Source organism: Saccostrea cucullata, unplaced genomic scaffold (genome assembly GCF_032062105.1).
Source record: "Saccostrea cucullata isolate Sc308-1 unplaced genomic scaffold, CSIRO_AGI_Scuc_v1 ctg26, whole genome shotgun sequence".
Lineage (NCBI taxonomy): Eukaryota > Metazoa > Mollusca > Bivalvia > Ostreida > Ostreidae > Saccostrea > Saccostrea cuccullata.
The window spans coordinates 516,458-542,892 of record NW_026935606.1 but is presented as its reverse complement, the minus strand read 5'-3'; the positions used below and the strand labels follow the sequence as shown (position 1 = coordinate 542,892).

At 30.4% G+C, this 26,435-nt stretch overlaps 2 protein-coding genes across 2 annotated transcripts; one reads left to right on the top strand and one right to left on the bottom strand.

Annotated features, from left to right (window-relative positions):
* Nucleotides 1-273: 273 nt before the first annotated feature.
* On the top strand, nucleotides 274-5,635 carry LOC134243386 (allene oxide synthase-lipoxygenase protein-like). Its single transcript, XM_062725636.1, has 6 exons — nucleotides 274-291; nucleotides 459-549; nucleotides 1,605-1,705; nucleotides 4,228-4,392; nucleotides 4,524-4,684; nucleotides 5,485-5,635. The coding sequence occupies exons 1-6, from the start codon at nucleotides 274-276 to the stop codon at nucleotides 5,633-5,635; spliced, it is 687 nt and encodes a 228-aa protein (XP_062581620.1).
* A 5,194-nt stretch (nucleotides 5,636-10,829) lies between these two features.
* LOC134243384 (arachidonate 12-lipoxygenase, 12R-type-like) lies at nucleotides 10,830-26,077 on the bottom strand. The gene is made up of 15 exons (XM_062725635.1): nucleotides 25,928-26,077; nucleotides 24,502-24,693; nucleotides 23,824-23,955; nucleotides 18,813-18,863; nucleotides 18,597-18,691; nucleotides 18,331-18,460; nucleotides 16,083-16,172; nucleotides 15,664-15,781; nucleotides 15,034-15,151; nucleotides 14,688-14,780; nucleotides 14,149-14,215; nucleotides 12,896-12,986; nucleotides 12,645-12,745; nucleotides 11,230-11,394; nucleotides 10,830-11,000 (listed from the first exon to the last, which is right to left on the bottom strand). Exons 1-15 carry the CDS (start codon nucleotides 26,075-26,077, stop codon nucleotides 10,830-10,832), a joined length of 1,764 nt encoding a protein of 587 aa, XP_062581619.1.
* Between the last annotated feature and the right edge of the window lie 358 nt (nucleotides 26,078-26,435).

Genomic DNA, 26,435 nt, shown 5'->3' with positions numbered 1-26,435 from the left:
CATGCACTTAATTCAATCTCAATTGTGCAATAATCGATTATAAATTAATTTAATTCAATGTTGTCATTTTAAGCAATGAAAAGTGGCACCTGAACAAACAGGGATCTTTAGAATGTGACTTGGAAAGCAGAGGAGTAAAGGTTTTGTAAATTTTGTTGAGACTTTTTTTTCCCATATCAGATTTCAGTGTAATTCGGATAAAATTCAATTGTTTAAAAGAGAGTATTTTGTTAATCTATAGTTGAATTTGTTGTATGTGATTTAACATTTCAGATGAAACTTTTTATAAAAGTTAATATACAAATGATTTCTTTCGTTCTTGAATTCTAAGATAAGATTTCTGCGTATCATTATTATCATTAATTATTTTATTAATTTTTTTTTTTGGTTATTTGGTAATTTAATCTATCATTTATTTATGTTTAGATATTGATGTTTACAAATGTTTTTAATGACAGAATCTTCCTGGATACTTTTTCAAAGAAGATGCACTGAAAATCCATGGTGCAATTCGAGATTATGTATCTGATTATATCAAACGTTACTATGGTATGTCAATTCTTCCATATCATAGTTACAGAAAAAATCTACATTTTGACACAAAAAATAAGTTATATATATATTTTATGATTTATAAAATATTTGGTTTAAAGGGGTCTGTGTTTGGTCTGCTCAAGATTTGTATACCTTGGACTTGGTCAAGATTTTAATTATACAATTACATCACTTACAATAAGTCGAATCCTTCGACCAAGGAAATTAAAATCCAAATAATGTTTTGGCAATTGGAAATCGGCATAACTAATTTCCTGACTATGTTTTTATGATAAACATGAATATGATATCATACGTAAAGTTATCAAGTCAAGAGAGAAGGATGCTTTACATTCCGCTCTTAATTCTAAAACTCAATGGATTTTATTCATATACCTCCTTCCCTCAGGCAAGACGATGATACTGCTTATGAGACAATCGTCGCTTTTTATGTGGCAATTTGTTAATACTCTATACAGTGTTAATATCGCCCCGTGCTATTTTCGCCCTTTTACACTTGCTTACAGATTTGCCCTGTTTTAAATTTTCCTATTCCCATTTCTGTCTAAGAATCTATACTGTGTTCTTTGAATTCTGCCCGTTTTCAATTCGCCCAAATATGACAAGGGCGAAAGGGCGAAAATAAAACGGGAGCGAAAATATTGAATTATTTATATGAAAGTACATACGTGTATATCAATATGTAGTGTAAATTAAAATTTGTTGAAATATTTCCGGGGGAAGGGGGGGGGGGGGTTCACCATGAAAAAATTATTCGAGGAACAATCAAGCCTTGTGGACAACGACTAAGAGTGAAATATAAAGGTATAATCATAATGATCATTAAAGTCCTCATAGTCTTCAAAGTCCGGGTATTGCTGTCAACATGAAACACCATTATTGTTTATTAATACTATATATTTTGATATCAAATACATTAAACAAGCTTCAAATTGTGCAGTATTTATTTTTTAAGTTTGTTTTTCAGTGATAAGTTAATAACCTGTTAAAATTTGTTTTCTTTTGTTATTTACAATTGATACCTATATATAGCATATATTTTTATTAAGTTAATAACGATGCACTTAAAAGTGACAAGGAAATGTTGGCATTCAGAGAACAGCTGATTACCCCAAGATCACTCGATGGAAATGGAGGCTGTGGAATGCAGGTAATATTTCAAGTATGCGTATCAAAACAAAAAAGAGCTAGAACATCACCCGCTGACCAGTCTCATTCGCCTCGTGCTCCTTGTCATGATCGGGAAAGCTTTTCTTATATTGCGATAAAAAGGAATAAAATGCACGCCTTTGAAGCCTTCTTAACGTTTTCAGTATTTCTTCTGAACATTTGGTTGAAAAAAATCACCCCTGCTCGTGATCCTTCATTTTAACATTATCTTGAGCTTTTTTTCTATTGCTGAAAAATTGTTTCTCTTTTATTCTTACAGTGCATAAAAAACAAATATTAAATTCCATTTTTTATAGTTTAACATTCTGTCATTTAAACAAATTTCGATATGAATTTGAATGCTGTTATATACATTTGGCACTGCCTGATGTCAAAATTTGGAGACATATTTTTTTGCAAATGCTTATTATATTTTAGTACATTTAATGGATATTAATATGATGTTTTAACTTTTAACCAGCAAAAGAGTAAAGGTAAAAATATTAATGAATTTCATTATATAATGTAGATTAAAAAAAACTTTATGAATATGAATTATTTTCAAAAGAATATAATTTGAAATGAGTACATACAAATCTCCATGTATTAAACGCTGAGTTATTTGTAATATTAATGGTTTAAAATATTTATATGAATTCGATCATTTTTCTTTATTTTTACCCTTTTCATTTATATTTTTGGAAGGAATGAATAATCTTTTAATTATACATGTAATTAAGAAAAACATCCTTGTGATAAAATGAACGAGAGATAGGTATTTTTCTATCATTTTCGTACCCTTTGTGTCATAAATAATTATGTGACCTTTCCGCACTTTGACAAAATTAAACGTAATTAAGCATTGAAGGGCATATATGAATATAAAACGATTCTGCAGAAAAATATTTGGATTTGATTTATAAAAATTAACACTGATTTCATCTTTTCTTCTTGATTCCACCCCACCCCACCTTTCCTCGTCAAGAACCAGAACTGCTTTACAACTAAATCTACTAAGCAATAGGCAAATATAAGTACAAGTATATTTATTCCCCTTTACATCAAACCTTAGCCACAATAGTAAATTTTTAGCAATTAGTTCTGCACATTCTATACAGTGGTTGACGTATTACATGTAACCTTAAATAACGAACAATATTCAATCTTAATGTCTATAAAACAATTCAAAATAGGAGCAGAGCAAACACGGACCTCCGAAACATCAGAGCTGGGATCAGGTGCCATGGAGTAGTGAGCATCTCCTGCTGACCGTTCACACCCGCTGTGTGCTCCTTGTCATGATCAGGAAATAACAATTCAGTGTATAGATAATGGACTAACAATTGCTATGAAAATGTCAGTCAGCATTTGACAAAATAATAATACTTTAACGTATCCTAACGTATACTTTAAAGGAAAAAAATACATTCCTAATTCCTACTTCCAAAGAGGACTAAAGTGCAACTAGTGAAATGTATAATAATATCATTTTATATATATATTAAGACAATTAGTGTGATTATTGGTTATCTTGCAAAATGTATAAATAGTATTATCTCCACATGCTTCTGTACTTACAACGGATTGAAGCCTAAAAAACCACTTAAAATATGTTTTATTTAAGGTCATTGATCTAAAAACAATGAAAATATGTTAAGACCAAGATCTAGTTAATGCCTTTAGACTAACTCTTCGGTGCTTAATCTATTATGACTATTTATCCCGGACTTTATCGTTCTAATAGAATTATGCTGAAAATAATCTGTTTTAATGGAATTCAATTTGAAATTACATGAAAAGTAGTCCCAATATCTATATTTAATTTAACATTATTTGAAAGAAGAGACCGAGAACATACAAATTACCGTTTTTTTAAAGACTATAGGCAATCTGGATACATTTTCTTTGTCTGATACGGAAAAAACTCCAAATTATTTTCTTAACTGTTCATTGGACATGGCAGTCTACAATATGATTTTCGTTATCTTGTTTACCAACAAATTATCCTCCTAAACACCATATTTGACTAGGTTAAGTTGTAAAGCATCATTTACGGAATTTATTTCTTACATTTGATATATCTGTAGGCACCTCTCATATACTAGACCTTGACCTTAAGAGGGAATGAAATAAAGCAAAATATATGAAGAAAAGTTATACCAACTGCAGGGGCACTCAAGCTTCTCTCAAAAAAATGTTTGAAGATCTCGATATGGTTCCTGTTGAAAAACACAGGCGTCGGTGTCTCCGAAATAGTAAACATGCATGGTATTAATTGGGGACGATAATTTAAGAAGAGTTTTATCTACCAGTTACCAGTAGAATTGACAAAAAGTGACCAACTATGTAGAGTTTATCTTGTACGTATTTTAAAGCTCCATAGATAGAGCAATGTTGCGATTCCGTATTGCTCATAGTTTCAATCACACGATTGGAGTATACCTTGTATGTTTTCATTGATTCAATCAGTCAATTCTACTGTAAAAATCGAATTATATCTTAAGCTTTTGTAATTTAATTTAGGGTGTTCCTGATTTCGACTCCATTGAAAATCTTTCTGCAACCTTGACCAGTTTCATCTTTATATGCAGTGTTGAACATTCTGCTACAAATTTTCCACAGTATGATCAGTATGGTTTTGCGCCAAATTATGCTGCGAAATTAAATGGATTTCCAGAGGAACAATCTGTAAATACCAATCTTTTAAATGAAATTAAAAAAAAAGATGAGATGAAATGACGCTTTTTCATCCTTCTCGAGTTTCCTTGCATGACTCATATTTTATTTAAATTAAAGGCATTTCATTTTCTTTATTTTAGGGATCTAACGAGCTAAATGCCGCTTTGCCTACAAGAAGGGAATTTTTTTCAACTGTTAAAATCATGAAAGTTCTTACAACTGTCTTAACAAACAACCTAGGGCACTATGAAAAAGAATACATGCAGGCAATGGACGCGGAAGGAAGGGCGGCTGTTGAGAAGTATGTTCAATTCGTTTGTTTTGTGTGTTTTCTCTATGACCGAGAAATGCATATACTGATTTTTTTAGTCCGTTATTAATATTTTTTAAAACTTAATATTTCTATTTTTTCTTCTGTCGATTGAAAAAGTCAACAGTTTTAGTTATATTTTTTAAATTAACAATACGATACGATAAACTGTACGAAAAATATTTTTAAGGGTTTTTTCCAAGTGAACGAATTTTGGAATAAATGTGAAGATTTTATACTAAATTGAATTTAAAAGTCACGAATCTAAATTCCTTTAGCGCAAAACAATATGAGAAAATATCATATGGAAATTGAATTTGTACACGTTTATTTGTCTTGATAAGAAAACCATTTTAGAGCAAAGTATATTTATCAATTTGGTAGAGTATCTGCTAACTTTCACCAAGAATGTAATATTACGCTTTTTTCCCCTAAAAATTTTAAGAGATATCTTTGATGCAAAAACAGATACTAGAAGGGAAAACGGGAGATGCATTTAGATTATTGAATAAACTAAATCCGCTCAATACTTATTATCAGAATTATATTGTTTTGTAGAGTTTTGTCAAATAGTTTTCCATTCGTCGATTTATAACATTTTCATATAGTATCTACTCAATTCCATGATATTGTGACTGTTTAAACAGCAATTCTTTAACTGTTTGATTTTAAGTGACTTTAAAGGGTCTATATAAACTACATTACTTGATTGCTTTTTATCTAGCTTTTAAATTTAAAAATGTAAAATAACAATGATTTTTTTTTCGAATAAGTCCCGATTATCATTGAAGGTTCCAGAAGGCTCTTCAGAAAATATCTAAGGACATCGATAAGAGAAATGAACTGATCAGACAGGAAAATGCCAAACCCGATTGTCAAGTCCAAGATTACACTTACACATGGCTCCATCCGGACAAAGTCCTCAATTCTATCAGCATCTGAATCTGAGCAGTTGTTTTTCAAATTGGACACTCTGTACAAGCCAATACGTGTTATTGTGATGCACGGTACTTCCGAATAAAAATACTTAAATATGGTTTAGAATTGGAGAGTTTACTTAAATTAACCATAGTTTTAAAAAGTGTTTACTGTAGTAAATCAGAGTACTTTATCTATTAAATTCAAATGATTGCAACCCATTATTCTCAATTCTCAAACACGATTTTCATAAAATAATCAAGGGAAATATTATTTCCTTATTTTAAATTAAAAAAAAATAATGAATAATCATTTTAAAATGGATATTTAAAACTGTAAATGCTTCAAGTTATATAAAAAAATTAGACATGTAAAGGTTCATAGTTACTCAGAGAGGTAAATACAGTATAACAAAAAATACAGTTTTTTTTTGTTAGAGGATAGATGTAAACAGATAAAATACAAATTGACATTGTGCCTTCAAATCAACCATCAAATCAATTTACCTTTTTTTCTTAAATTGCTGTCGTAATAAGAATATCGAAAACATTTTGATAAAGTGGATTTATATTCATTATTCGTCATATACTCGAAAAAGTTTAACTTTTGCTGAACAAGCAATTAATTATGTTTAAAAGATTTGTATGGCTTTCAAAAAAGTTTAATTTAAAAAAAATCTTTTAAGACCACATAGTTGTACATTAAATTTCATATACTTTTTAAAATTATTTTGATTTTTTTGTATTCTGCTGAAGAGTCTCAGTCTTTTCTTTATAACACACTTCTGAATCCATCTGGCTTATTTTAGCAGTTTTAATTGTTTTCTATTTAGGATAAAATTTCATATTGTTAGATTTGTGAAGCAAAAAAATACTCTTATTTTATTATCTTCGTAGGTAAAAAAGAAAAAGAAATTGTCTAATATTGAATGCTACATTTTACTTTCATTTGATTAATATGTTTAATGAGTTATCTTACATTGTAACTACAGTGTTGTACAATGAATTATACTTTACACTAAATGTGTGTTGTTGTTTTTTTTAATTTTCGGTGCAAAAACTGGTTGAAACTTGGAAAGATATTTTAAATTCTTTTACACTTTAATATTTTTTCAAGGGTGAATGCTCTTATATTTGTGTAAGTTATTTGACAAAATCATTTGAATGGTCCTTATATAAGATAAAGCTTTTAAATGCTGAAACGTAATAGATCTAAACTCTAAACTATTGTTTGGAAAAAATGTCAGTTATGTGTTTTAAAATCTTATTCCTTGTCATTCTGGCAATCATTTATGTATAATACTCCTTATTACGATGCTCACTCCTCCATGGAACCTGATTCCACCTCTGGTGTTTTAGAACTCCGCGTTTGCTCTTCTTCTGTTTACAGACTTTTGATCTCTAATAGTGTTAGTTATCTCCAAATGTTTTCTTTTGTTGTCAGTGAGTAATCCAGTCTGAATTCAGTTCAGCGTATTTATTTGTGAACCAGAACAATTATTAATAAATAATTCTGTTGTTAAAAGAATGAAAAACAATTGCCATTTGCTATTGTTTGTTTCTGCTTACTCTGTGCTTTCTGGAAAGTGCTGCTAATTTAAATAGACACCGCATTTTATAAGTTATAATTTCAATTCAATAAGTTATTGTCGAAATATATTTGCATTATACCATGTATTTTGTGTACTTACAAAGTCTCGCTCTCGATGTAAAGAAAGCAACATCTCTTTTTCAAGCTTTTGAAATATCCTTTATTTATATACAAAATTTGCTTAGGATCTGTTAAGTGTATGCTTTTGCGAAAAGGCGATTAAATTAGGTATTTCGATGTTAAATATGTCAATCATGTGCACAAAAATACGGTAAAATTAATTAAAATATTCTGTAGATAATTATTGAACAATGGCACTAAACAAAGATTTCACATTGGTATTAATAGCTTATCTAAATTCTGTAAATAATATTCTGTATTTTTAAGTGTTAAAGAAATTACTTAATTTGCCTTTCACAGCACACAAGATATGTAATTATTACCAAAATGACGTCATGTTAACGAGTTTGTTGCGATAAGTGAAATGGTTATAACCTGTTGAGTGGGATTTAACTAGAAACTGTTCCTAATGCATGATATATTTTGTTGTTGTGTGTTCTGTTGATACCGTTTCAATTTGCAAAATTATTTCAGTGTCTGGTATTATGAGGAATATCTATTTCGAAGTAAACATTCCCTGTATAGATTAAGCCCATCCCCCTTTATGCAACCTTAGTTAATAATTCTGCGAAGCCCTATTTTTGATTGTTTTAGCTACACCCCTTTTAAATATCAATGATTCTTTGCTGAGTGAACATAAAACATCCCTGATCATCCCTTCTTTGATCTAGACTATTTCTGTTACTAAGCTTTCAATTGACAGATATATTTCATGCATTTGAGGATTTATGGAAATGAATTGCTTATGTCAGTGCTTTTAGGATGTTTATAAACGCCGAAGAAAACATTTTGACTGCATAAAATTACCATCCTTTTGCTATTCTTCTATAGTTTATTTTAAATCTCTAATGATCATTCTTTATGTTTTTCCATATGTTTCAGTCTGATGTTATGTTAAATACACGTAATCCCTTTAACTGGTTATAGAAAAGCATCAAATCAAAGCCACATATTAAGTAATCCACAAAAAAGTGAATCATCCGTTGATGCATTTAATGCATAGTGTAAACATATAGGGTTTGAGACAATTATTTTAGTCAATTAAAAATAAGCTAATTAAAATGTACTTATATAGAGTGCACTGACCTATAATCCAAAAGGGATATGAAAGTGTAATACTTTTCCGTACGAATAAACAAACTTGGTAATCGGATTAAGGACAGTGTAACCTACCAGGATGTTAATCTATCTTCGGACATCGATACAGGAACAGTAACGAACATTGCAAAAACTTACCGTAACATTATATTAACTTTTGCACAATGCAAGGACACTTAACTAAAGCTTATGTTTAAATTACAATTTATTTTATAAAGTTCTAGGATTTTGTCTAAATTTATTGTATAACTTGTTTACTTCAATCTGACTTGTTTGGTTCATATGTAAATGAGTATTATGAATTGTACATTATAGAAATGACAGTCTAACTTACCAAGCCCTCACATCTGGGCCGCATTTCTCAGAGCGGGACTCTTCGGAGCAACGTTCTAGGAGGGATCTCGAGATACTATACGAACACGAGCAATTTTACGATCGGTGTCCACTGTCTTCAACCACTAGTACTATACGATCATCATTTGTATTCAAAATAGAATTATACCAACTGACTCTTGATAAGAGACTAGAAAACAAAAAATGCTACACTTAGAATATATACTTCCTTTGCAAAAGTGTTTTGCGATAAATAGTAGGCAATTGACCGACTAGGAACATTATTTCTAAAAACAAAAATTGATTTCTATAAGCGAGTATCAGCGCTGTATGTCCAAAGTGTGATAATAACTTTTTTGCACCAAGCAACGCATTTGCACATGCCTTTGTATATTTATTGTTAAATGAACCCATTTGGAAAATACTTAATTTATGTTATATAATTTACAGGAGTCATCTATGATTAATAAATATACACATAAATATGTGACTATCATTTTTTAGATATGAATATCTGGCTCTCTTCATACCACAAAAGCAAGGAAACTTTAACAAATTATCAATTCTGTTTTAGCGGTCAATGCTTTGTAGATTCAATATTACATAGCATTGTATTCTGTTCCAGTAATTAAAGTAAGTTCATATTCCGGTTTACATGAATCCTTTACATGTATTACATATATCATCATATATATGTATCATATCAAGCAGCAATATCTAGAATCTATGAAATACATTAGAAGTTCTGTCCATTTGAATGAATAGTCCTTCAAGAACTTATTGAGTTTCGAACATTACAAGGAAGCAGATATTCGTAGGGGTATTCATGAATCTTGTGTACAGAATTCACAATGGAGCTATTCCTTTGATTTATGCTGTTTGTGACTGTTCTCAGGTTTCGCTGAAATCTGCAAAATGTGTCAAGAAATTTAAGTCAAAGAAGACAGTCTTACAAATATGCCAAGTTTCTTATTTTTTTTTACACTTCATACTTATTCAGTATAGACAATAAATGGCTAATGCTTTTGTATTTGTAATTGCAAAATAATGCCTTGTTCACACTGACAATTTAATTTGCAGTAAATTAATGCAAGGTAAACTAACGCGAATTATTAAAGTAATACGAATTTAATTGCGTTCACACAACAGCTTAATTATATTAAAGTAATGCGAATTAAAATTTTATTTCTACAAAAATGCTATTCAGTAAAGCTTTTATGGTATCATGTGTAAATTACGTCATGTGTGCAGAACCATCCATTTGATATAATAATCATAGTGGCTACAGGTATACAGTTAGTGATTAACACATGTTCCCTCTTTTGTACCAAATATAACACTGATACCGATATCTAACTACCAACAGGTGTCCTGTGACTTTATTCTGGCCTTACGCATCCTCAAAATTTAATTTTAATTAGCTTTTGTTAGCGTTCACACGGAGCTATTGCGAAGTAATTTAATGCGCAGTATACTTAATTGAATTTAACTAATTCGCATTAAATTCTCCGTGTGAACGCTATTTAAGAAATAAGTATCATTTTTAAATATATATCGAGATATAAAAAGGAGTTAGTCACGAGATTAAATTCCGTAAAGCCCGAAGGGCTTTATGATGAATTTAATCTTGTACCAACCCATATTTAAAGCCCGATAGATGTTTTAAATTGATACCTTATTACTTATATTTACATTTGTGACTTATTCATACTTTATATTTGCCTGATTGTGACTTTTAACGTGTGAAATGCATTGTTTTTCAAACCCAACGGCATGTATGTAATCCACTGATCGCGCGTCGACCCTTTTTGACGTCACCGAGAAATTATGTCGAACGTTTATCCATACACACATCTTTGACCTCTTGACCCCGTACCGGTATTTATAGATTTATAGTTACGCATTGCTTTCGGTAGTGTTATATAAAGGAAAACATTTGCAAATGTAAATATTCAAGTTGAATTCGCAGTAACTTACGTTTAATTCGAATTAAACTCTCCGTGTTAACAGGGCGTAATTTGATATGTATAGAATATGTAAACCTAATAGAATGAATTGAAAGTTTTGTGCTTCAGACTCATACATACTTTCGCACAATGTGTCTTCCAGCATCGTCCATTGCACACAAGTACTCAGACTCATAGTTGCCAAGGCTGTTAGTCCTAGTAGCAATCAGACCCGTCGTCAATTCTATTATGGAGGAAAATTCTGGCCCTGTAGGCATTGATGCGTCAAGGTCAGGTAAACCCTTACAAAAGTAAGATTTGGTCAAAATAATCTTTAACTCAAAAGTGTAAATAGGCCATGATTCACTTGTAGTTGCAGAATAATTTTATATGTTTAGTACCTCATAAACTAATAGAATAAAATTGAAAGCTTTATACTTTAAACTCACAAAATATATACATATGTATATCTAGACAAAATAATGTTCAATTCAAAAGTGTGATAAGGCAATGAATGAAATATATTTTTACGTTTTCTACGTCGGGTTGGCCATTCAAAATAACAGGCATGTTTGGGGGGAAGGCATATTGTGCATACTGTGGAAAGTTTGTTGCAGAATGCTCCACACTACAGATGTAGATAAAATTCGTCAACACCTTCACGACATTAGCTATTCCGTCAAACTCTGGTACACCCTAGGAAATTGAGTAATAAAATCTCCATTTAATAATTCTAACATTTTTGTTTTAAACAAGGATGGCTAAAACGATTTGAAGAGTATATTTCATGAGAGGCATTTTAAAATATACATGTATCCTGCAATCTTGATGTACATAAGCATGACTTCATTTATTTATAGGGTTTCTAGATGCGTACTTTAATAAAATTATACGTTCTGAATTTTTTTTTTCAAAATTTGTTTCTAAAAATGAACTAGATTTCTTTTCTAAAGTATATGTCGCTTAAAGTAGTAAAACGTGTGTCAAATAAAATTTGCTGCGAAATTCACATTGCCTAATGCAATGATTATTTTCTGTAGTCTATAAATACGAAAATGCCTAAATATTTTACAATTTACGTTTTTTGTTTACTAGTAAGATGTTTGTCAATCCAATCTATTCCAAAAATTTAAAATGTACAGAACGGTCAACAAAGTTAAAATGTTATTGATAGGTTGATTGTATATATATTGTTTAAAGTTCCATAGTTTTTTTACACATGTAGAGACGTCACTGTTGTCAGTAAAGGGCTGCAAATTTAGACCTATACTCGGCGCTTAGGGCCATTGAGCAGTGAGGATTCTTTATTGTGCCAACAACTACCTGACGTGGGACCTACGTGTTTAAGGTCATATCCGTAAGACCCGGGACGTTCACTTCTAATCCCGAGTGCTTGTCGAAGGACCTATGTTTACATCTCAGGTTTGACTCGGCGCCGCAAACGAGAATCGAACCCGGGCTTCCAGATTACGAAGCGAGCGCTCTACTAATAGACTGGGGTATCCGGTAGTTAAAATATAAGATTTATTTTGACGTGAACAATGTTGAATACCGCACAGTTGCAATATTATCAGCAAAGGTGAAAATACACCCTCACCTTGAACAGTATGACGGTATCTAGAAGCATACACAATTGTACTCTTACATTAAATGCAACTTACCCAAAGAATAATACAGAGATTTTTAAATATAAATTACTTTTGCAGAAATGCAATAATTTAGGAATTATATTTCAAGCATTGCTTTATGAATTTTTAAAGATGTAATCTTGCAACTACATCGTTGTGTGCAAATTTTCATAACTTTTCATTACTCTATTCGCAAACACCTTTGCAGCCACGAGTCTATAAAAAGTATGGAGATTTTATGTAGACTATTACTATTAAAACACAATTAAGAAATTCTGAAATATAAAAATGGGTATGCATATTGCCAAAAAGAATTACCAGCAATCCACACCCTCCCACTCCATTCATGGACCTTGGTGCTACAAGTTCAGCTCTGAGGGCTTGAATTTCCTGGTCTTGTAAAACTTCCTGGTCAGCGTCTAGCAGAATTACAAAATCAAAAGATCAGAAATATATATATACAATTTGTAACTGTCTTAAGAGCCATTAAAAGGCAGAAAAAACTTACAGTTAAAACGACTTTTCGATATATACATATATTTATAATATACAAATGACATAAAACAAACCGTAGTAATTTGTAACGTATTCGTGAACGTAGTTTTGTATCACTTTATGTAGCAGTAAGGCATCATCCCTGAAAAAGTACCCCGGTATATCCTGAAAAAAGAAAAATGATTGCAAAATTTTTCTCTCCAAGCCTTGTCAGGCTGAAAATAGAACTCTATATAGATCATAATGAAACGTCCATCTACATATATAGCATGAGAGATTCTTTTTGTTACATTTTACACAAACAATAAAATCACATAGTTTACACTTTTCTTACGTGACCAAAACTTACATGAATTTATATTCTCCCTCACTTTGTTCGTCTGAATATAAATCAATTATATTCTAAGTATCATGAAATAATAATGATAATAATAAAAAAAAAAATAGTATGTTAGTAATGGTGCTAGCTACATGTATAACCTCTTTTCATTTTGCAATAATTTAATTCTGGTTGTAACGCTGTATTTGATTGGATAAAAAAATTACTTTATATCGTATAAAATGGGTCGACTACGTCACAATGACTTGCATCAAAAACGTATCAATCCGCCTGACGTTACATTCAAATTTTGTACAAACTTAAGTCATGTTGTCAGAACAATCATCTTTTTTTCTTACATCAAATGAATGAAAATTAAATTATAAGGAATGAATTTAATAGCTACCCATTTTATACGGTATAAACTGGGTTGGAACAGTTTACGCTTTTTTATAAACCGCTTCGCGGTTTATAAAGCGTAAACTGCCCCCAACCAAGTTTATACCGTATAAAATGGGTAGCTATTTAATTCATTCCTTAATTACATTATATAATTATAGTTACGATTCATTTTATTATAAATGACTGTCTCATCAATTAATTGCAATACATTCAAAAACATAAAGATACATAAAAATACGAAATGCCTAATGTCCGTTACCTTTTTTTATATAAATGTGTATACTCGTAGGTTATAGCGAGATTCTATAATCGAACATGAATGAGCGAGGATATATATAGTACATAATCACGTGATAATGCTGGAATGCAATGAATTTAATTTTATGTCACGCAAAATAATTCTGAAGTCACAAGACTAGATATGAAAATAATATTCAATGACCTACTGTGGTAAGCCCGTTTTTACCTCAAACCCTTCGTACATATATATTTGGTTAGGAAATGTATTGATAAAAACAGGATTAATCTTTTGTGATATGTCTATTATCCACAATATACGGAACAATTCTGTATCATACATGTTAATTATGTAATGAAGAGATTTACCATGACACTTCGCTTGCGGAAGTTATTTTCTATTGATCCATGCTCTTCAAATGACCATTTTTCATTGCTAAATTGAAAAAAGAAAAAAAAAGTAAAAACGAAGAAAAAAATCAATCACGAAGGACAGTTTATTTTTGCCCAGTGCTTATAAAAGTCAGCATTGCACTTTTTATAATTATTCAATAAATATATATTTCATAAAAAAAATAATATAAGAAGACAAGAAGACATTTTTAAACATATTCTATTTTATTCCTTTTATAAGGTTTTCTTTACCTTTTAAAGACTTAATGTTATGCTAAAGCAAAAGTATTCAAAAAACAGATGATTGAGTTTCAGTCTGTATTGTGATCAAATTTATAAAAAGCATAGTGTTCTTGTGAAAATAATGTTTTTTAAATATTTCCTTTAAGCGATCATTAACATTAATTTAAATTGAAAAAATTAATTGGAAATCGTAATTATATATCATTATATACGAATGAACATAATTGTGTTAAGAGCTATTATGTTTTTTACTAAGGAATAACCGTTCTTACTGTTTTGCTAACAATTTCACCATGTTTCTTTGTCCGATGTACATAATTTTATCAATTAATCCTCCAGGATTAATCACATCCAATACAGCCAGTCTGCAATATAACAAAGATAGTTGATATTTAAAGAGATGGGGATTAAGGATAAAGAAGGCACAACAAATCCTTTCATAATTCAAATATCTCTGCTTAAATAGGTGCCTCTAGGAGATTTCCTAATGGAATATTTTAGCACACTGTCTTGCGTAATTACGCGAAAATAAAGTTCTCGCGATTATAAAGTGATTTACAGTATCTTTAAAATTTTAGTATTTTTAAATAAATTGTTTGAGAAGAAAAAAAAACTTACTCATTTATGTAGTGCATGTAGCGGAAATGGGGAAGCATTAGTTTGTATATTGGGTGTCTTTCAGAGAGATTTCTGTGCACACACACACTTACTCCTCCCATCAATAGATGTGTAAAGCCTATTAATATGAAACGCTATTAATCAAATTGCTTAAAGAGGTTGGGTGGTCGTAGCCATTTTTAGGCTATTTTGATCTCCTTTAGAAGAAGAGCTCCATATAAAGATATAATTGAATGATCAAATTTAAATCTAAAATTTATAATTTTTTTCTTTGCCAAATTATAGTTGACAGCTCAAGGTATCAAATCTAAAAAAAAAAAAGTTTTATCTGGTGGTTAATAAATAAAAAACAATCTGTTGCCCCCTAGCCTCCTTAAATGCTCTTAAAAATGTCTAAACAGAGTGGAATTTGCATATTTTTACATCTCCGTTTAAGGCAAATCCCTTGCTTCCTTTCAAAATAAAGACCAAAGAGAAAACATTTAGAGAATTATCAACTTTTCTAAGCCTGTAAATGATATGAAGTCTCCTCCAACGAAGAAATTTGTTTGCATAATCTCTCCTTAATATAGTCAAAATTATATTTCTACATACACTTTTACGGAAGCGGAAACATTAGAAATATATTACCTACATGAGTGATCGATTCATGATATTGAACATCCAACATATTGAACCAAACTCTGCTTTTTACCCACTTTTGAAGTTTGTCTACAGAATCAGAATCTCTCGAAGGTGGAGTATATACCTAAAATCAAATTATTATCACTTTTCACTTTAAACGACTTCATTTTTGTATTATGTATGTCATGTTTCTTGATATATCATTTTCTTAAGATTTACAAAAACACTTTTACATTTTCATAATGTCCCAAAAATGTGAATTAAATTCAAATCCCATTTCTTGTCAAAAAATGGACTATATTGTAAGTCATTTTATTTTCACGGTGGTAAAATTTCACGATATCTAAAAAATTATCGATTGCGATAGTTTTATTGTCACTTGTCTAAATAAATTTGTAATCTTTTTTTTCAATTGATTTTCTTACCACATTGTTATGAGGATTATTGTCAAAACAAATTGCTACTGGCATCAGCAGATTTTTGTACGTTGTGAATAACGCAATAGGAGCTAAGAGCTAAAACAAAAGCAGAAAATAACGAGTGTAATAAAAAAAAAACAGTTACAATGTAAACATGTTCAAATATCATCAAAATCTTCTCTTTTGCGATTTATTGTTATTTGTTTTTTATTTTTCCATCGTTGTCGTCTGTGGTTAATATTTGAACTTTTCTACCTTTTCTTGAATCACTGAAACAACTTTAACAATTTTGGCAAAAAGCAATCATAGTACAAAATGTGAATCTCGTGGTCTTCTGCCCCCCCCCCCCTGAAAATATCAGAAAAAATGCTAGGTATATGATTATGATAAGCAAGGGTTTTCTTTAAAAATAGAGGTTACTGATACCAAGATCAGGGATTCCATTCTGTGCGAGGGATTGGAAGTGGGCTGGTAGTGCTCTTTTTTATATAGGAAACATGTTTTTTATAAAACTCAGGGGTCCTGGTGTTAGATGAGGGTCTCTTTTGAGAATATAGCAAAAGTGTATTATTCCTTAAAATATTCTTCTCTACTTCTGCGAATTTAGCAGATAATATGTTTAGTTTATTCGTTCCTTTCCAAAATTGTGAAATTTAAAAACTATAGAATTAGGGTTCCAGGTGTTTGAGGAGTTGGTTCAATTGATTAAAAAAATAAAATTGCATTATCTTTGGAAAATCCTCTTCTTGTTCATAAGTATTAAGGAGATTATGTGGCAAATCACTTTGTGAAAAATACATTGATTTTTTTAAAGAGCGTTAAAATTGGGAAAGAATTTGTGTTTCCCAATTCCATCTTCAATCAGCACTCGGGACAATTGAGCAGCAATGAAATTTTACTGCGACAGGGACTTCGATTTATATGTCTCATCCAAAGTACAGGTCGCCAGGTCCAAAATTGAATTTTGAAAATGCGACGTAAAGAACGTATCCTTACTCCTTACGAATGCATAATGCAAGGACAATGTCGTAGGTAATGTTAATGAAAAAGATTTAAGACCCGTCTTGGTTAAAGGAATTTTTATGCCCCCATAAACAAAGTTTTTATGCCCACGTAAATAAAGTTTCGGGGGTATATAGTTTTTGTCCTGTCTGTCTGTCTCTTTGTCTCTCTGTTTGTCTGCAAAAACTTTAACCTTGCCCATAACTTTTAATTTAGTGGAGCCATGACTTTCATATATCACGTGTATTTCTTGTAACAAGACCTTTTTTCGGGTACTACCAAATGTGACCTTTTGACCTTGACCTTGGAGTTTGACCCGCTTTTACATGAAAATTTTAAACTTATTCTTTGGCCATATCATTTAAACAGTAGATACCAGGATATTTATACTTCACATATGTATTCTTTGTTGAACGGCCTTTCATTGAATACCAACAACTTTGACCCTTTGACATCGAACTTGTGAAAAAACTTTAACCTTGGCCATAACTTTTGAACGATAAGGTACAGGACTTTAATACTTCATATTTGTAATCCTTGTGAAGAACTTTGACCCTTTGACCTTAATCTTTGAGTTTGACTTACTTTTAAAAAAACAAACCTTGACCATAACTTTTCAAGGGTTAGGGCTAGTGCTTTCGTACTTTGCATATTTGATCTTTGTGACAAGGCCTTTCATTTGATAACAAGACCTTTTACCCTTTGACTCTTTGACCTTGACCTTGGAGTTTTAGCTACTTTTAAAAAAGATTAACCTTGGCCATAGCTTCTGAACTGTTAGGGCTAGGGCTTCCATACTCTGCATAAGTATTCTATGTGGCAAGACCTTTCACTGGATACCAATTACCTTGACCTTTTGACCTAGACCTTGGAGATTTTTGTACTTATTGAAAAAACTTACACATTGGCCTACTTTCAAATTTCACAATTGTTTTCCAATAAGAATGCCCTACTTTTGGTACCAATTAATTATATTTGTAATTAAGGAAAGTCTAATCTTTGCTTTGTTGGAATAGGGAGCATCAGTGTTTCACAAACACATCTTGTTGCTTACTGCTTTTTCTTCTAATTTCCTACAGAAGGTAATAGGGCAAAAGTAAATACTTTATGATGTGTTATGTGTTGGTTTTCTTTTTGTACTACAGGATATTAAAGTTGTAAAAATAAATAAGGTTTTATCATACATGCATCGCAATCAGCATATGTTAACATTATTTTCTATTTTCTTTAAATTATGCCAGAATCTACTTACTGATGGTTCATTCAAAGATACTTCTGTCAGGTCCACAATAAACAATGTTTTATCACATATATGAGCTTTAAGGCACTTTCCTCCCAGATATGGATGGTCATTTTCTATTGTTTTTTCACAATGTGCAAATCTACAAAAACAAAAATGTTTTAATCGCAAAATGTGTTGTGTGGAATACACATGTAGTACAAAACGATTAATTTATATCGTAAATATACGTTTAATAAAAGATTTTTATCCAAATTCATTTTGAAGTAAAACTAAACTGTTGAGGGATTTCTGTCGCTAGTTTGATAAGATTTCGGTTTACACCATTCAGTCTCTGCCATGCAAACCAATGGTCCATTTGAGCTTTTTGTTTCTAAAAGGGTGAAAAAAATATAAAATAAGCATTAAAAGGTGAATTCTATTTAAATAGTTGGTCACTCAAAAAAGAGAGTGAAATAATTTTTTCAAAGTATTATTTCCATGACTAAACATACAGCAGTTTGATTTGGTCCATTTACAGATTCGGTTCTCCACACTTCACAGCCCTGAAAAAATATACAAAATTAACCTGTAATCTAATGAAGAGGAAGGTTAACTGGAAACTACCGTATTTTATTGAAATAAGAACATACAAGGATGATTAAAAAGTTTGATAACTATCTCTATATTTACCAAACCACAATTAATATCAGAAGGAAAATTTATTGATACACATATAGTCATAAACATGTTCTCTAAATAACAGATGTTAATTAAGGCTTTGCAGCATGCTTTTATTGTTACAAAGTGAAAATCACGCCAATATGTAGATGAAATATGACCCATCACAACTTCTCGGGCCTCTCCAAAAACCTCGAATGTATTTCGCAAACATCATGACAACCAACTTTTCACAAACTTTAAAAAAAGGTGCAGAGACCTCCCTTCTGTGGAGTATATAACTTAACTTTTAAAAATGTAGTATTATTTCCTCAAATATACGAAAGAATGGACATTCGACTCCGTCCATCTTATACTTTTATAAGTAGGAAGTGACTCCATGTTATATGATTTTTAACAACCAGTGATGTCAATACCTTCGAGGTTGTTTTTTTTTACCTCTGGCGGAGAGGCCCGAGGTGATGCGATTGGACTTGTTACAAAACATGGTTGATTCAGTTGTACTCGAGCAAGGAATGGCTGTAAAGTTTAACGTACCCAAGTATATCTTCTAAATTCTTTCACAGAAGCATATATAACTTTGTACAAAGTTAACGGAGACAAGGATCACTGCCAGAATTCAATCATTATTGGATATTGAACATCAACTGTTTGAGTGAAGGAAGGACAATGATTTAAATTGATTTTAGTTCCGGTGCCCTGTGAAAGTAAGCTTTGAAAAGGAAATATGGCCAAACTTCCGCATTTTTTAAAAATAAAATTTTGTCAAGTTGCAAGGGTGTTCAATAAATAATGCATAATTTTATCTAAAACTAAGATAAAAAAAAAAAAACCGTTTTACATATCCTTGCTAGCCTCAAGACATTCCCTGTTTCCCTCTATACATGTCATAGGTCTTTGTACCCATAAACAGAAATCCTCAGCTTTGACAGTGTCTTTCAATGCAAATCTAGTATTAACAGATACATGTATCATATGGTGCACAGCACCGATATGTTGTTGTGTCCCCACAAATTGCAATCGACCAGTTTGGCTCTTATATTTTTCTTTTTTTTTTTTTTGAATCATTGAATTTATCTTAAAAACTAAACTTAAATATAATTTTCCACATTCAAAAATTATATCTTTTATATAGTTTCTTTAGTGATTAATGCAAAAGGTACATTTTTCACAAACATTCTCATTTTCATCCTCTTGGGACAGAATTTATAGGAACGGTTTTTAGCTCATGATCAGTGTAGTGTCCATGTGAACGTTAAATGTTAAGATTTTGGCCATTTGGTACATACTTATTATGAAAAATAATCTGCTTCGTAAAATATAAGAGTCGGAGAAATGTTTTAGCTTCTGTGAACAATACGGTATAAAGCATATCACGCGACCACCTAAATCAAGCGAATCGCGGATATGCAATCAAATCTTAAATATGGGTTTAATAGAAGTGTTAAAAGTTTCTCTAAATCCAAAATATCAATGAAAATAGACATCTGATTTAGAAGAAATCATGCAGTAAACATGTTTAATCAAGACAGATGTGCGTGAAAACAAGGTAGATATAAAAAATAGGATGTACATTTTAAACATTTCTTTGACGAAAAACCCTTTTTTATATATATCTGAAAAATGGAAAAATTAATGCAATCAGCGAAATTTTTCATCACTTTTTATAAAAAACAAACAAAAAGATCATTAAACTTTTGAAATAGAAATGATAAATGATTGAACAGTTATTTTTTATTTATGTCAAAAAAGAATTCTGTTATAAAACTAAAATTTAATTTCACTGATAATCACTTACTGATAATGTCTTCTTGACTTAAAATTTCATTTTTTTATATTGTAAATACGTTGTAAAAACGTGACTTTTGAGAGAGGGGGATCAGTTAATTTTATACATTCTTCTTATATGAGGGTTGTTTGAAAAGTTCTCAGACTCCTGTCATATGCTTTCCAACTGTCGTAAAAATATTTTAAAAATAAATTCATATAATTTGTTTTAAAAATTTTAAAATTATCACATTGTATGATGTTTTGATTCTATTTCAAGATTTCAGCTGTGTGTCGTCTTATACATTGTAGTAAGACCTGAATAAGGCATTCAGTTGCGGAAATTAAGTAATTCACAAGCAACCATAACAAAATGAAACATAATGAGAGAGAGGTCTTAAAGGTGGGGGAGTTATATTACCGGTAAAATTTAACCAAATAAACCAATAGACTTTTAATATATATTTGATTATAATCGTATTGGTCAACAAAAACCTGTTACAGATTAACGAACCTTGTAACGCCTCGGTGAAACATATTCCAAATTCCAAATTAATATTTTCCTTTGATAAAAAGAGATCAATTTGAGAAGATATTAAGTAGTACTTACTGAAATCGACAAAAATGATGACGTTGTTGAACGTCACAGAGCAGCAGATAACGATACAGTTTTGTGTAGCACGCGGGAAAAATCCTTAATAAACTCTAACAATTTTAAAGGAATGAAAAAAATGTCACAAATAAGTCGTGCATGTGTTTTTAAATGGTACAGGCTGTATTTAAATGACAAAGACCCTTTATCGGGGAAAGACAATCTATGAAGAAGGGTTTATCTGGTACAATCTGAACAAAAACTTTGAAAAGTTGGAACGCCATGGAAAAACATACATTAATTAGCGCTTCAGAATTACTGATCTTGTGACAGCACAGTTAAGTTGTTAAGAGAAAATATAACATTCAGAAAGGAAATCATGCAACGAGAACAATTGTTAGAAAAATAAAAGGGAAAAGCTAGAAAAGGGTTTTTAAGAAATGAATATTGAACTATACTGTGTGAAATGTATATAGATATATAAGGATAGTATTTTGAAAATTCTTGACGATATGTTTTTGACATGATATTGCCGGTAAGTAGGCTCCGTGGTTACAAAACATGTTGATTTTGAAATGAAGTAAATGAAGTTGATTTCTATTATATCGAATGTGATGAAACTTCAAACATTATTTCACCAAGACCGATAAATACGGCTGATAGAGAAACGAATTAGGTCACCATGTCTCGATTACGCTGTTCTATTTAACACCAAAGGTAAAATTTGTTTGCTTACCTGTGTATGGAAATCCGAATGCAGACGATCTGAGCTTTCGTTACATTAAAAATAGCCTTTTTTAAATTACAAATTTGTTCGTTATCTGTATTGATCAGTTAAAACGAATATACAATAACAAAATCATGTTCCTGTTTTACTGCTAAAATCACGTTGTTTAATGCGTAGGGAGGTTTAATTACTTTGCAACTTTAAAATTTACAGTGTTTATTTCTTACAAAGACGACACATCGATGCTGTCTAAACAAGTATTTCATTCTACAGCCAAACATGCATTTGAATTTTTTAAAGAACTATATGCGGTATATTGCATATGTTTGCCCCCACAAAAGTCAAATTTTGAAAACTTCCTGAAATGTGCTGAATTCAATAAATTGTACAAAAATAAGTTAACAGAAAATATTATAGTTGATGTATTCACAATTTTGTTTTGCCATTTTATATCCTTTTTCAGAAAATGGACAAAATTTCAACAATTTAAGCTTTAGAATTTATACATGTGTGTTTTGAATATTTCATTGATATTATTTCAAATTTCTATTAATCCTCACACATGCGTATGGAAATATGTACAATTTTCTGCAAAATTCATAAAAAACTGAAATTTATATATTTGTGACGTCATTACGTACATATATTTACTTATGAAATTATTCAGCTTTGATAGCATATACTCCCCTGTTTAAGGACTTAATTAAATATTACTCCAAAAGTTTGATTTTGGGGGACAAATGTTGTTGTGCATATAGTTCTTTGTTTATCTAACTTAATTTTATGATGACCAACAATTTTTTGCTTTGATGTTTTGAATAATCGTGGTAGAATTTGAAATAAAGTATATGAAGTTGATTTCTATTATATCAAATGGTTTCCATCAACATATACTGACACGCATAAAACATGTTAAAAGCATAATATGCGAAAAAATTTGACAATGTAACCAAGATTATGGATATTGGTCAGATGTGTATTTTATTTAATTTGCTAAAATCACTTCAAGGAATGTATGGCGTCTGTTCATCATGATACCTCGGTTCGGTTATTATCCAGATATTATCACTGAAACCGAATTTTATACAGCAGGCAATCATACTCACCCTAATACTGACAGAAACTCTGCTATAATTTGGTGCGCGAGCTTGTCAACGTTACGCGCATGTAATATTTTAGCATGTTCACACAGGGAAAATGTAGTCAGTGTTTGTCGAGACTTTCTTACAAACATTCACGTGTAACAAACCAGCTGGATACTGTAAATTCTATCTTAAATCGAAAATTCGTCGGATTCATTGGGCGAGGGATTTCTTGGCTTTGGAATAATACAGCTACTCTCGTCCATTAAGACAAAGCTTGAATTATAATCGCATGAGAAAGATAAATGCTCCGGTGAACTCAGTGCACAGGAATATCAATGCTGTAACTAATGCACAATGGAGATTATGAGAATTTTGATTTTGATTTTTTTTAGGGGTGGATATCGATATATCAGTTTCAATAATTAAGGAATTATCAGTCAAAATCACACAAGATTTTGGTAACTTGCTGATTAATTTTGAAGTAAAATGTTTTATAACAATACTGGAAACATATTGGAAACAACAGTTTTAATTTAATTCAAAATTTACTATGCGTTTCTTTTTCCTTTCAGTATATATTTTTTCCAGTGGTTATGTGCTTATTTTAAATCTCTTTTTGAATAACCTTCTAGGAATATTTAATGAATTTCAAGACAAACACTGTTCTCCCTTACCTTTGGTTCTTCAAGTACACAGGAAGATGTAAAATGACTGATCATTTGGCGAACAGTCCATCCACCACGATGACAAAATTGTAAAACAGTTCCATAGAGAAAGTAAAATAAGGTATGGACATAATATTTCATCTGAAGGAAAAATTTGATTGTGTAAATATCATACGTGTTTATGGTATTTGTAGTATTTTCTGAGAATTATCCGACCGTTCAAATATGATAAAATAATTCACAATGGTAAATCTTGCTTGAGAAAAAACTTAAGCATTTTAAATCGAAACTTACCATGGAAAAAGTTGTCCACCGTTCTTCTTTTGGAAGTTTGCGAAGCTAATGAATGCATTTTAGAATTATATATTATTCACGTCAGAAAAAATCTATTTCCGACATTTCTTCCTATATTGAATTTTCTTGAGAGATGAAAAATTCCTTTCTTCAATTTCTGATTGACATTTAAACATTAATGAAAATCACTTGAAGAATGAATAAAAAAGGAATATTGATTCATTTGTAAATTAAAATAATATGTTATATAAACAAAATAATATCACATGCATGTTCAAAGTATGTTAATATTTCTGTCATCAAAGCTAAATAATATTTATTAAAAGGCAAAGGAGGTGTACTTATAAAAATATATTTGAAAAATATATATCTGAAAAAAAGTCAAATACTCACCATTGGTGGAACATTAACAATATTAATTTCCCGCTGAACAACATCAGATAATCCGAATGTCTTCTGCTCCAGTTCATAAATCTCCCTAGCCTTTTCTAGTTTTTGATTTCTAGATTGGATATCTTGATCATATTGTGGCAGCGATGGAAGTTGCTCGTGCACGTTGCCCAATTTCCGAAATAATCTTTTGACCTTATTGTGACAAAAATTGTTGTCAATGGTTACTAATTACTATATACTGTGATAACTTAATTACAAATGTCATGCCATATTTGTAAGTAATAATAATCTTCATAAAAATCTTTGTAAAACGAAAAGTAACTTCTTCTACCTGCATTGGACAAAATTGATTGAATTATGTCCAGCAATTTATACTCTTAATTATACCTTAATATAGAAATATAATTGTTAATGAATTCGGTCTTCAAAATGCGTTGTTTTTTTTTTCTTGAATATTTTACAGAAAAAGAATTCCATATGAAATAATGCAGATTATCCTTTTGTTTAATTGTCTTCTTTTTAAGAACTTCTTCTTATAACTTATAATTCTTATCCTTTCCTACATTGGAAATATATCATCAAAAAATTAGTAACCTGCATGCAATTTTCATAAATTCACAAATTTTAATTTTCTTGTAAATCATAATATCTAGATATTTTTTTTAAGTTAAAGTATTTATAAGACCTATAGTCATAATTTTATCAAAATGAAAATTGACAACTTTTGAGCATCCATGTCCTTTCGTCGTTCGGTGTCACACAAAATATATGTATGGCCCGCCTCGTTTAAAGCTCGGCGGAAGAAATGCAAAAAAGTATAGTATAAAGTCCAGTTTTCATATATACGTAAAAATTCCACCTAATAAAGAAAATGCACGACCTGTTTAATAGAGGTATGTCTATAGTAAAAGGTCCGATATGCAAATTATTCAACAAAATAAATTACAATGGTAAATCTAGTTTTAAAAAAATGATTTATTTTAAATCGAAACTTACAAGGGATAAAGTTGACCATTGTTCTTCTTTTGGAAGTTCGTGATGCTACAAATTAAGGAATTTTAGAATAGCATATAAGGTAATAAAAGTGATATTAGTGTATCTAACATTGTTTTTTGAATAAAATTTATCATAAGAGATGAAAAATGATCTTTTTTTAATTTCTGATTGACATTAAAACATCAATAAATTCATTAAAAATACATGTATTCACAAAAGAATAAGTAAAAACAGTTAGGATTATCAATATTATCTTAATTTTAAAAAATACATTATAGGGAAAAAAATCATAAGCATGTTCCAATAATGTTTATAATTTCTTTTATAGAAAATAACTTACATTAGGTATAAGGCAAAGGAGATGTATTTATAAAAACATATATTTGCATCTAATCCTGAAAAAAAATAAATCCAAATTAAATATACTCACAATTAGCGGATCATTTACAATATTAACGTCCCTCAGTACAATCTCATCTAGTCCGAATGTCTTTTGCTCCCTAGCCTTTTCTAGTCTTTGGGTTCTAGATTGCTGGTCATGTTGTGGTAGTAATGGTGGTTGCATTTGCACCTTGCCCATTTTCTAAAATAATTTCTTGAGCTGATTATAACAAAATTGAATTATGCGAAACAATTTATATCCTTGTCGATATCAAAATTTAGTACAGGAAAGGTGTAATTAATTCAGTCTCAAAAAATCCAGTTCAGCTCCATTACAGGTTTTTTTTATTCTTGTAAACTACTTTCATTGAAAGAAGCCCCAAGGATTCAAAGCTCGTCTTATTTTTTGCGGTTTAAAATGTTTAAATTTGAAATTTGCGATCTATAGTTAGAGCAAAATTGAATAATGTCCGGCCACTTGTACCTTTATTTATACCTAATTATTGAAATATAAATATGTTAGTGAATTTGGTCTTGGAAACTTATTGCTTTCTGTA

Bases quoted from the DNA above. Each gene is read 5' to 3' on its own strand.
- LOC134243386 (XM_062725636.1), top strand. The intron at 550-1,604 runs GTATGTCAATTC...ATTTTTATTAAG, and splicing joins TTATATCAAACGTTACTATG to TTAATAACGATGCACTTAAA. The intron at 4,685-5,484 runs GTATGTTCAATT...TTATCATTGAAG, and splicing joins GGAAGGGCGGCTGTTGAGAA to GTTCCAGAAGGCTCTTCAGA.
- LOC134243384 (XM_062725635.1), bottom strand. From the start codon at position 26,077: ATGGGCAAGGTGCAAATGCAACCACCATTACTACCACAACATGACCAG. The intron at 14,216-14,687 runs GTAAGAACGGTT...TTTTCAATTTAG, and splicing joins GTGAAATTGTTAGCAAAACA to CAATGAAAAATGGTCATTTG. The intron at 12,987-14,148 runs GTAAATCTCTTC...TTCTTTTTTCAG, and splicing joins TCCGCAAGCGAAGTGTCATG to GATATACCGGGGTACTTTTT.